Raw genomic sequence first — 12,527 nt, forward strand, 5'->3', positions numbered from 1 at the left:
CTTGGCACTGCATCAGATCGGGAATATATGACTCAGTTAAGAGATGAAATTGCTGAGCAGTTAATGCAAAATACGGAATAAATGATTTAAAAAATGTTTGTGGTATTATGAATATTATTTCAGTGTTGTTGACTATTATTTAAATTTTGATGTTGAAGACCTTTTTTATTTATATTTCAGTTTATTTAAATTTCAGCTTATTTTAGCAGTCTGCAGATGTTAAAAAACAAACAGTCTTCTTGTTACAGACTGCAGAGTTTTGGTCCACCTCTTCTGCTACAGATGTTGGCAGATGTGGTTTCGCAGTCTTCTGACATTTACCTCTGAAAAACAAACAGCACCTTAAATCTGATACTGTCCTTAATGTAAAAAGATAAAAATAAATAGAAAACAAGGCTTACCGGTGGCGATTTATATTGTTTTTATTGTTAGTTAAATAAATTATTGCATACAAATAATATAAAAATGTAGCTGATAGAAGAAAATAATAATAAAATTCCCAGATGGCTTTTCTTGTCTCCCTGAAACCGCCAGTGCCACCGTCGCCATCACCGTTCCTCCATCCACCAGCCGCATCCACCAGAATAAAACCCTCGAAACCCCGCTTCACCTTCTCCTTCAGCTCCCGAACTCCACCGGAAAGCGATAGCTGCCCGGTCCCACCAGAGCAACAGCCCATCAACGAGTACCAGTCTCTCTCCACCTCCTCCTCCTTCTCCTGGGCCTCCGGAGACTTCGTTGAATACTCTTCCCGCTTGCTTCTCACCGGGGCCGGCTTCGCTCTCTTCGTCGGCCTCCCGGTTTCCTGGTACGGCTCGGCCTGGGAACCGCTTCAGCGGCTGCTGGGAGCCCTTTGTAGCGGGATATTCGCGGTTACGGTTGCGGTTGTCCGGATGTATTTGGGGTGGGCGTATGTGGGTAACAGACTGCTCAGTGCTACTGTTGAATGTATGCATACTATACTTTCTTTCATTTTATTATTATTATTATTATTATTATTATTATTATTATTATTATTATTATTATTATTATGTTTCATGATTTGATATTGATTTAGTGATTAGTATGTAAGCAAACCGAACGATATTTAATGTTCATGAATTGTTCACAAACTCTTACCGAATCATGATCATAAATGACCCCAAACGAACGTTCATGAACACAAAAAATAAATAACACAAAAAGTGAGAAGTTTGTTAAGCTTTAACACAAACTCAAATTAAAATGGACAAATAATAAGGTTTCAAATTTTTAAAAGCTAAAACCAATAAAATAAAATAAGATAAAATATAACATATAAATGAATGAACATAAATGAGCATTCACATGTGAACATATTACTGGACTGAACGTTCACGAACATAATCGATCGAGCGTGCCCTCTGTTCATGTTTGTTTGTTTAACTTAACGAACGGGATTTCTTTTTCATGTTCGTTCATTTATTGAATGAACAAACATAAATGAACTTCCTGCCGAACGGTTCACCGACCGTTTGCTCAATGTTTGGTTTGTTTACAGCCCTAGTGATTAGCGATCAATAGATTTGGGTGATTTAGGGAGTCTGGTTGGATCGGTCCGTCTGTCGGTTATAAGTTATAACACTATGAATTGTATATATAACTAACTGTACAGTTTGATCTATGAGGTTAAGCTTTCCAAGTCTAAGGATCAATAGTGTCAATTAGTAAAGTAGAGGTACTGATATATAATAGTTTTATAAATGTGCACGGTGATGTTAGTTAAATACAGTTGAGCTAACAGAAAATAGGGTACTAGCTTTCTTCTTCAATTCTAAGCCTAACAATGCATTTCTTGAGATTGATGCTTAGCAATAGCATAAAATGATAAAAGTTACTTACGAGACGTAGTGATACAATAGGTGAATATATTGGATGGAATCTTTTGTAACAATATTCAAAGAATTTGAGAGTGTACCTCAAGTGTTTGATGTAATGCCTAAGCGGTTTAGGGATGAGATTCAAGAATTGTTTCATGGTGATGAGTCAAAGAAAAATGAAATAAAGAATTAATCGATAAAGATGTATTTGAAATCCAAATGTGATAACCATGGAAGCTTAATGAAGGTGAGATTCTTGAAGGATTTAGAAGTGAATCAAATGGTGTTGATTTAAAGAAATGGTCGATACTGCTGATGGATGGTTGTAAGGGTCTCATGATCAGATACAGGCTCCGGTGTTAAGGCTAATAAAGAGTAATAATGCCAATAATGAGAAGTGGATCTATGGTACTAAGGTTGGAACTGAAAATGATATAGATGTGTAGTGTTAGGAAATGCAATCACGAGAGTACAACAAACTATGATATGTAATAGAAAAAAAATCCCTGTATCTTTTCTGTAAAGAATTTGTACCAGGTGATATGGTATCATCATGTCTGTCTGGTTTTAGCTATAGGGATGAATACTAAGCTAGGGAAAATGCATTCTCAGATTCATGATGCATCATGGATTGACAAACACATCTTATTGTAGAAGAATGATGTTAAAGTAGTTTTAAGTATGCTAATTGGGTGCCACTATTTTGACTTAATATTTAAAACACTTCTTGATTGGGAGTATATGTATGGTTGGCCAAAGCCTTACAATATTAGCAAATTCATTTCCATGTCGATAACGCTGTATAAAAAGATGTGGGAATTCAGATGAAATCTATTCAGTTCATGGAAATTCACTAAAGTTCATGTGTTTTTTTTTTTTTTTTTAGGCTAAGATATTTCAACTAGTATTGTCACGGCTGTAATAAGTTTAAGGATCAATAGTGTCATTTAGTAAAGGGATTGATATGCAATAGTTGTATAATTGTAAACAGTGATGTTCATTAGTTACAATTGAGCTAATAGAACATAGGTTAGCCTGGTAGTTGGTACATCTTCAATTCTAAAGCTAACATTAAGTTTGCGATTACAGTTTCGAATTTTGATAAAATTGTGGACCTAGGTAACTGTTCTTTATCATTAGTATTATAGTTAGATCATATGCATATGTACATGATGGCTGTTTGATACCACAATGTTAAGTAGAGAACTGTCAGAACAACATGAACACTTATTCCTGTTGTTTGTAAATGTGATACATAGGATGGTTATGAAAACTAATATTTTTAACATTTATTTGAATGGTACAAGTATTGTGTACAAGTGCGCCTAGTAGCATATATACACAAGATTGATCTCGATTGTTTATCGGAATGTAGGATATGCGCATGTGTACATCAAGCATATAGAAGATAGGATTTTTAGTTCTTATTCTCTTTCTTTATCTGGTTATAAGTGTTGTAAATTTTAATGTATGTTTTTGTTTTTCTTTTATTGTCTATGCAAAGATGAAGAGACCGGATGGTACGATGGACAGGTAACCTATTCATAATAATGGTACGCCTGTTAACTTTAAGAAGATTAAAGTTATCTATTATAACAGATTTGGGTGAAGACTGCTGAAGTGCTAGCACGCGACCGGCTTCTAGGATCATTTACTGTAAGTGATGCATACTTCGTATTGTTTTTGTATGTTCATTATAAATTTTAGCATATTCCCCCTTTCTCAAATTCACTTATTTTTTGGTCTATAAATTTCTTCTTTTTATTGATATTTGGACAGTGTTTCAATGAAACGCAATGTCAAACGTGTTCTATTTCATGCCAATTATTAGTTTTATAGTTTTATATTACCAAGTTACTTAGTTAAAAGTTGCAATATTCTTGGGACCAGGGGAGCAATTGCGATAGGCTTCTTCAAGTGTTTTGAGGTGGCAAATATGGGCGTGTTTGGGTTAACCCTTGAATGTTGTCTATTGTGTGTTAAAGTATGGTTATAAAACGTATATTCTTGCAATTGTAGTCTATATATTTGATTGCATCGGTTTAGGAGGCTTTCTACCGAGTACTCATTGAATGCAAATTGGGCTAGGCGACTTTTGACCTTTGACCCATTTTCATAACTGCGAAAAGTTTAATTATACCCGATTCATTTGATATAAAATATAATGCAGATTATGGTCTGAACCAATGAATATGCCTTTGGGAAACGCCAAAAAAAACTGGCCAGGTTGGCGATTTGATCCATTCTTTTTTCTTTTAATTGTTAGTTTGTATTAGATTTTTAAATTGATAAAGATGGTTAAACTAATATAACACATTCTAAACCTAAAAGTATAGATTAATGTTAAACCGCCAGTTCTAAATTCCAAACCATCTGCCCTGAACCGGTTGAACCAGCCGATTTGGTAGGTTTTAAGTGTTTTAACAGTCTATGGAAATAAGATTAGAAGTCAAACTTCAAACTTCTTGCATGAAATTTGTACAAGCTGATGACTTCATTTAAGTGCCCGGTCAAAGAAAGTCAACATAAAAGTCAGAATAGTTAAAAGAAGCAAAAGTCACCCAAGGGGCATATTAGTCTTTTTGACTAATTGTAAATTCTCTATTGCCGTTTCAACAGAAGTTGACATTTTTTTCTTAATCCAGGTGAAGCCTGTGCTTAACAGATTAAAGAACACCTTGGTAGGTCTTGCAATATCTTTGTTCATGTCCATTGTTCTTCTTATTAACACCGAAGGCGCCCAAAAAGAGATCTACATTACTTCCGGTGGAGAAGCAGGCGGTCGATCGGTGGCGGGCTCTTACAATGATGAGTCAGCAAGATCATTCGAACCAGAAGCGTTTTGTGGTGGATCTGAATCTGACCTGTCATTGAATGATTAGAGGAACTGTAGATGAATATTTGCCACATGATGTCTTATACACCTATGTATTGTATAGTGCCATTTGTACAGTCTTACAATTTATATCTACATATTCATACTTCAATTTTATAAAACGAGGTTGCTAATTTTATAGATATTGACTTAAACAAGTCACCTTTTATATTGAGTTTAGATGTTGATTGTCTTACTTTAATAAAATAAAATAGTTAGGGATTGCTCAACTAACCAATTTAAAATTCAGAAAGCATGAGGTAAAAGTAGTTATAAAATTGAAATATTACCTAATATTTCTTTATGAATGTAAACTGTAATGATAATTTCTAAATTTTGCAAGTGCATATATATTTTGTTATTAAGTCCATACTGGCTCGAAATTAGAGGAATGTTATGGTAAAACTTCGTTTAAAACGATGTGGTGGAAAGCAACGTGCGACTTGAAGGCCACCAATTTTGGATATAATCAACATGCTTCTTTTACGTATTGTTTTTATGAAAAAATCACTCAAAATGTTTAAAAGTTGCTGAGTTGGAATCACTTTCTAATTCTAAATAAGGATTCTTGTGGTTCCAGAGGATCCACCTACAGGACAACCAGGGGGATAGAGAGCTTAAAGTCAATAAATGTTAACTTATAATAGATGCTAAGATAAAATGTGGCGATACTTATTTATTTGACTTGTTTGGCTCAGGGGTATACCTTAACGCTTAAAGTGTTAAAGCTGAGCTGGCAATGGTTAAAGAGTGACATATCACTCCTTTCATGCGTTAAGGAACGTTAAATACAAGGTGAGTTAAAATGTTAATTTTGGGACTTTAAATTCCTCTAAACACACATAACAACAATTTAAGAATCTATTTTACATTAAATAAAGAGAGGTAAGTGAAGTTAAAACAATTTTAGTGAGGTAGAGTAAAATATATATAGAGTATGTGATGTAGTGTCTATGTGGAGTTAAGGAAAGTAAATATATACACCATGACCTTGGGGTACTTGGTCCCTCCATGGTCATTAAGCCTAACTAGTGGCGGGTTCAGGAATTTTTTTCAGGTGGTGTATTACTTTTAGATGCTTCAATTCATGAAATCGAATATGGATATAAATATTTCAGGTCGGTTTGATGGTTTGGGTCGGTTCATTACATAATAAAAATACAATAAAATAATAGAAGGCACCGTCATTCGAAATTAAAAAACATATAATATAAATACAATGGTCTTTACGAATTATAAAAAACACTTATAAGTATTTGTTACATAATATTAATACAATCAATCGGCCGGATGCTTGGACTACCGCAGAAAGGAGGTGTGGCGCCTGCGTAATCATTGTGGAGAGCAGAGAGAGGCAAAGAGCGGCGTTTGTAATTGTATCTTTGTTTAACAGTTTTGGTTTATGAAACTCTAAAAGCTGCATAGAAAGAAAAATTAAAAAAAGTTAGTGTAAAACATATTTGAAATCTAAAATGTTGAATAGAAAAAAAAAATTAAAAATAGTGTAAAGCGGGTGTGAGCTCTAAAAGGTTGCATAGAAAAAAATATTAAAAAAAGTAGTGTAAAATGGATTTGAAAATGTGACTTGCAATTATCAATTAGTGATTAACCAACTCAAAGACTTATCCATCAGACCAATAGTTATAGTTTAATCAAGATGGTTCCTTTCTAATTTTTAAGGTGATTCACTAAATTATTTTTTATATACCAATACATTATTATTTCGAAAGTTCCTGAAAACTACCAATTTTGTAGTTGGATCCACCCATGAGCCTGACGTTCTTTATTTAGACATCTTGTTAAAACTTATAACACCACTTTGAGATTTTTAGAAAGATATATTGACATGTTTAATAATCTTGTAAATGATTCTTTTAAGTTTTATTTAAAATTGTTTTATGTTCTCTTAGAAACCTGTTTATTTTAATCATCCATGACCAGTACGGCTAAACAAATTTGAAGCATGTGAATAATTTAGCAAAGACAATGCATTTTCTTAATACCTTGAAAATAAACTCTAATGACATATTATATATATCTCGGATTTGGATTTGGAATCTTATAGGCTCAAGTTCGAAACTGACTTAAGGGGTTTCCTTATAGTGTCGTGTTTTAATCTTGATGATGTTCTTGAGTGAGTCGTGTTTGGAGTATCAAAATCAGTATAAATAGTTGACATCCCGTCTCATGAAAACTCACTCTAGTATTGAGAGTAGTTCCAAACGCAATTAAAAATATATAAATAAAACAAAGTACATAATGCAATTATCCTTTGTATGTTTTTGTTTTTGAAAAGAGTCGATTACAACTCCATTGGTGACAAGTTCTTTTTTATGATGGTACAAGTTACATAGGCATTAAAAAGTTCAGAAATTTGATTATGCAAATTTGACTTTACAATCTTCATTGCCGAAACATTATTAGTGGGCAAAACTAATGCTGGCTTTAATAGTCGACAAACCAAAGGGGAAAAAGTTGAAAGACTTTTTTGTGTTTCCACCATCACTCTAACAAGATTGGTGCCATTTAAGTTGGCTAATCTTTCATATATTTGCACACGATTAATGTACAAGTCAACATCATGCACAAGAGCAATTTTTTCCCACACTGAAAATCATATGGATAAAACTCACACAATCGCATTAACTTTGGTACGTAAAACTTAGAATATGAGTCATATGGGTTGAAGGACGTCATGCTTGAAGCTTCTATGGTTGAGTTAGAGAGCACAACCGGTTGCTCAACAATGAAGATTAATTTAAAATACCACACCTCATTTCTTTACATTTCGGAGCAGTTCCTTCAATATCAAGGTATCAAAACTATCTAGAATTTTTTTTAAATATAACCAACAGATTTAGGTCTCCAACTATTGAGCACGAACATGAAAGATCAGAGTTTATCGTTACCCCTCACGATCAGCTTCAATCTTTTCCCATAAACCAACCAATCAAGGTTCCTCATAAAAGGACCTCATTTCAAGTATTCATATAATTACATCATATTCCAGCGTGTAACATAAATCTATATTCGTAACCAAACATAGAATATTAATATTACCCATTATAGCACCAAAGGCAAATCATGTATCAGTCATGAACATAAGTATTTTTGGTTCATAAGAAGTGTTTTTCCTTTTAAATCGTCAAAGCATTTTGGCCTTACTTTGTTGTAGAGCAGATGCAAACTCCACAAATAAGCTGTGCTCAGATAGGAGTAGTATTATGATGGGCGACCTCCTGAAAGTCTCAATCAGAGTAACAAAAAACAAATCCATGATTTATTGGAAACCATATATTCTTGTTTTATTATTTTGATATTGTTTCCATCTTTTGCGTTTCTCTATGTATTTATATAAGGCCTTGTAAACCTTTTATTGCATGAATTAATTTTGATACCATCGAAATTTTAGATGGTATCAGAGCAGCTCTTTACCTAAAACACTTCCATAACCCTAGCCCTATTCTGCCGTCATCTTCATCATGGCTGGCGACTCAGAAAAACCCAAACATGAAACCACTCTGGATACGAACTCGCCATTTTACATCCATGCCGCCGATTATCCTAAGCAGATGCACGTAAACGAAACTCTGACCGATTGCAACTACACAGATTGGTCACAAGAGATGATAAATTTTCTTCTCGCGAAAAACAAGATAGGGTTCGTCGATGGCTCTATCGCCAAAACTGAAAACACTTCACCAAATTATATGGCGTGGGCACGTTGTGACGCCATGGTGAAGGGTTGGCTCACAACGGCCATGGAGAAAGACATAAGGATTAGCGTGAAGTACGCGAACACGGCAGCGAATATCTGGTCTGACTTGCATGAGAGATTTGGAAAAGTTAGTGCACCCCGTTCATATGAATTGAAACAGATCCTAGCCGCAACTCATCAAAACGGGGCTTCTGTTTCAGTTTATTTCACAAAACTTCGAAGCATATAGGACGAGATGCAGTCTGTATTATCCGTCCCATATTGCACATGCATTGGGTGTACATGCAATGTTGAAAAAAAGATGTCTGATCTCAAGGATAAAGAAAAACTTTATGAGTTCCTGTTGGGGCTCGACAATGACTTTTCAGTCATTAGAACACAGATCCTTGCTATGAATCCTACTCCGGCTCTTATAGCGGCCTATCGTCTTGTCTCGGATGACGAACGACAAAGAGCCATATTTGGTGACAAGAAATCATCGACTGAGGCTGCAGCTTTCAAGGCTTCAAAGTCGGTGAAAAGGGACAACAACACAGGGCAACGTCGTGATAAACAAAACCCAAAAGAGATTAAACGAGCAAACCAGATTGAACACTGCACTTTTTGTGGTCGTGATGGCCACAATTGAGATGGTTGTTTCAAGCGTATTGGCTATCCCAAGTGGTGGCCCGGGAACCGAAAGAAGGAGGAAACAAGACCGAAGGCAGCTTACATAGAGACGGGTTCAAGCTCAAGCCCTGTTCTTGGTTTGAATAATGAACAATATGAAACCTTCTTGAAGCATTTTTCAGAGAACTCAACTAAAGAAGGTGCAAAACCAAAAGCATACATGACAGGTAAAGGGGATTGTGATGATTATTGGGTGATGGACTCAGGATGCATTGAGCACATTACCCATAACATCAACATCCTTGAAAACAAAACCAAGTGTTTTAATGAACGTCTGGTTGTTATTCCAAACGGTGACTCGATACCCGTTGAAGGGAGAGGTGAATCTACCCTACCAGGGGGGGACTAAAATAAAGGGCGTTTTATATATTCCCAAATTTACTTGTAACCTTTTATCAGTAAGTCGGTTAAGTAAGGACCTACAATCTGCTATAACCTTTTCCCCTGATTTTTGTGTAATGCAGAAGCTATACACGAGGAACTTGATTGGTGTGGGTGAGTGTAGGGAAGGTCTATACCGAATGGGGATGTTTGGAACTAGAAGAATGGCTATGATGACAACCGTGGACACTTGGCATAATAGGTTGGGTCATGCTTCCGGTGATAAACTTACTCATATTGATTTTCTTAAAAATGTTTCTTTCAATAAGTTATGTGATTCTTGTTCAAAGGCAAAACATATAAGGCTTGTATTTTCAAACAGTGACATTAAGACAAATGATTGTTTTGAGTTGTTACACTGTGATATTTGGGGGAAATATCGTACCCCCTCCTTTTTGGGAGCCAATTATTTTTTAACTGTGGTTGATTATTTTAGTAGATCTGTCTGGGTTTTTCTGCTGAAATTTAAATATGAAGCGAGCAAATGTTTGATTAACTTTTGCAAAATGATAAAAACATAATTTGGAAAAGACGTTAAGAAAATTAGATGTGACAATGGTGGGGAGTTCACATCAAAAGAAATGGAGAATTTTTATGGTGAAAACGGAATCTTGCTCGAGATGACTTGTCCTCATACCCCACAACAAAATGGAGTTGTGGAACGAAAGCACAGACACTTGCTCGAAACTGCTCGAGCACTAAGGTTTGAGGCCAATCTCCCAAAAAGATTTTGGGGTGAATGCGTCTTAACCGCTACACATATCATAAATCGTTTGCCTTCTGCTGCTATTAAAAATAAAACACCATATGAGATTCTTTTCAACTGAAAACCCGATTATGATTTAATGAGGGTATTTGGTTGCTTGGCTTACTATAGAAGTACCGAGACGAAAGGTGACAAATTTGAGGCAAGAGGGAGGCCCAGGGTGTTTTTAGGATATCCACAAGGGACCAAGGGATACAAAATATTTGATATTGAAAATAAGAAAATTGTTCTCGAGAGATGTTAGATTTCATGAGAATCATTTTCCTTTTGACAAAATGGTTATTGATCCTAAAGAAACAGATTTGTTTGAACTCTATGATGGGCCAATTTATGATGAAACACATGTCCACAGTGAAGAAACAAACCATGCACATAACCCACAAATTAATACCGTGAATGAAGGGCTTGAAAGCCCACTATCCTCACAAGGCAACATCTCAGACCAAGAAGAGCAGGCCCAATCACCCCAAAAAATTCCACAACGGCCCACTGTGGAACCGACTAGAGAACCAAGAAATCGATAGCGGCCAAGGCATCTCGACGACTATGATGTCCAACTTCCTCCATCGGTCGACCATACACGAACTGCATCAAATCAAGGATCCTCAACGGTATATCCTTTATCCAATTTTGTTTCATACAACAATTTTTCTAACTCTCATAAGGCTTTTTTAGCGGTTATCGATGCGAACGATGAGCCGAAGTTTTTTCATCAGGCTGTTAAAAACGAGAAATGGAGAGAAGCCATGCAACAAGAGATACGAGTTTTAGAAAAGAATGGTATGTGAACCTTGGAAGATCTGCCTAATGGCAAACGAGCCATAAATTCAAAGTGGGTTTACAAAATCAAGTATTTGCCGAATGGAGACATCGAAAGGTACAAAGCTCGCCTAGTTGCAAAGGGTTTTACTCAATTGGAAGGAATAGACTACCATGCTACTTTTGCCCCCGTGGCAAAATTAGTTACTGTTCGAACTCTCTTAGCCGTAGCGGTCAAAAGAAATTGGGCAATACATCAACTCGATGTCAACAATGCATTTCTCCATGGGGACTTGCACGAAGAAGTTTTTATGAAACTTCCCCTTGGTTTGGCCAAAGAAGGAGAAACACGGGTATGTAAGTTACGAAAATCTATATATGGCTTGAAACAGGCATCGCGTAATTGGTATCACAAATTCACCAATGCGCTACTCGATTTCAAATTCCAACAGTCTAAGGCAGATCATTCGCTTTTCATCTATAAACATGAGAAAATCTTCGTGGCTACACTAATCTATGTTGATGACGTTGTTATGGTTGGGAATGACACAACTAAAATAAAGAAACGAAGGATGAACTTAACAAAAGGTTTAGTATCAAAGATCTTGGCAATCTCAAATATTTCCTTGGTATCGAGGTGGCCCGAACCTCTCAAGGGATGGTTTTAAGTCAACGTAAATACGTCCTTGACATTCTTGCTGATTGCGGCTTAGAGGGGTGCAAACCGAGTCCTTTTCCTATCGAACAGAACCACAAGTTAGATAAGGCTGAAAATGCTCCACGGGTTGATGCTGGTCAATATCGTCGTATGGTGGGACGCTTAATCTACTTACAGGCTACTCGACCTGATGTCACATACTCAGTCAATATATTGAGCCAGTTTATTGCTGATCCAAGACAATCGCACATGGATGCAGTACATCGTGTTTTACGTTATCTTAAAGGACCCCTGGGACAAGGTGTTCTTCTCCCAAGAGGGGGAGGTTGCTCCCCTGCTGCGTATTGCGACTCGGATTGGCTTGGGTGTCCATATACCCACAGGTCGCTCACTGGCTACTTACTCTTTTCTAGGGGGAGCTCCAATCTCTTGGAAAAAAAAGAAGCAGTCAGTTGTATCTCGCTCTTCTGCCGAGGCAGAATATAGATCCATGGCTTCCACTGTGAGCGAAAGTCTTTGGGTTCGATGGCTCTTAACAGAGTTGGATGTTCGCTCAACCACACCGACTCCGCTGTTTTGTGATAATCAGGCCGCCCCCCACATTGCTAATAACCCGGTTTTCCATGAGCGTACTAAACACGTGGAGATGGACTGTTATTTTGTTCGTGAAAGAGTCGAGTCAAAGGAGGTTGAGCCATTTCAGATCCACACCGACATGCAAATAGCCGATCTACTTACCAAAGGCCTTAGCACACAACAACTCCAATTTCTTATTGACAAGTTGGGCATTATCGATCTACATGCTCCAACTTGAGGGGGAGTATTGGAAACCATATATTCTTGTTTTATTATTTTGATATTGT

General features: G+C 36.4%; 1 protein-coding gene across 1 annotated transcript; it reads left to right on the forward strand.

Annotated features, from left to right (window-relative positions):
• The first annotated feature begins 503 nt into the window (after positions 1–503).
• Positions 504–4,848, forward strand: LOC143594384 (uncharacterized protein ycf36-like). Its single transcript, XM_077073712.1, has 4 exons — positions 504–948; positions 3,343–3,371; positions 3,438–3,494; positions 4,484–4,848. Exons 1-4 carry the CDS (start codon positions 504–506, stop codon positions 4,718–4,720), a joined length of 768 nt encoding a protein of 255 aa, XP_076929827.1. The 3' UTR covers positions 4,721–4,848.
• Positions 4,849–12,527: the final 7,679 nt, after the last annotated feature.

The sequence above is a fragment of the Bidens hawaiensis genome, unplaced genomic scaffold (genome assembly GCF_021521415.1).
Source record: "Bidens hawaiensis isolate Kalapana, Puna unplaced genomic scaffold, B.hawaiensis_p1.1 tig00001692_1, whole genome shotgun sequence".
Classification (NCBI taxonomy): domain Eukaryota; kingdom Viridiplantae; phylum Streptophyta; class Magnoliopsida; order Asterales; family Asteraceae; genus Bidens; species Bidens hawaiensis.

Bases quoted from the DNA above. Each gene is read 5' to 3' on its own strand.
- LOC143594384 (XM_077073712.1), top strand. From the start codon at position 504: ATGGCTTTTCTTGTCTCCCTGAAACCGCCAGTGCCACCGTCGCCATCA. The intron at 949-3,342 runs GTATGCATACTA...GTCTATGCAAAG, and splicing joins GCTCAGTGCTACTGTTGAAT to ATGAAGAGACCGGATGGTAC. The intron at 3,372-3,437 runs GTAACCTATTCA...CTATTATAACAG, and splicing joins CCGGATGGTACGATGGACAG to ATTTGGGTGAAGACTGCTGA.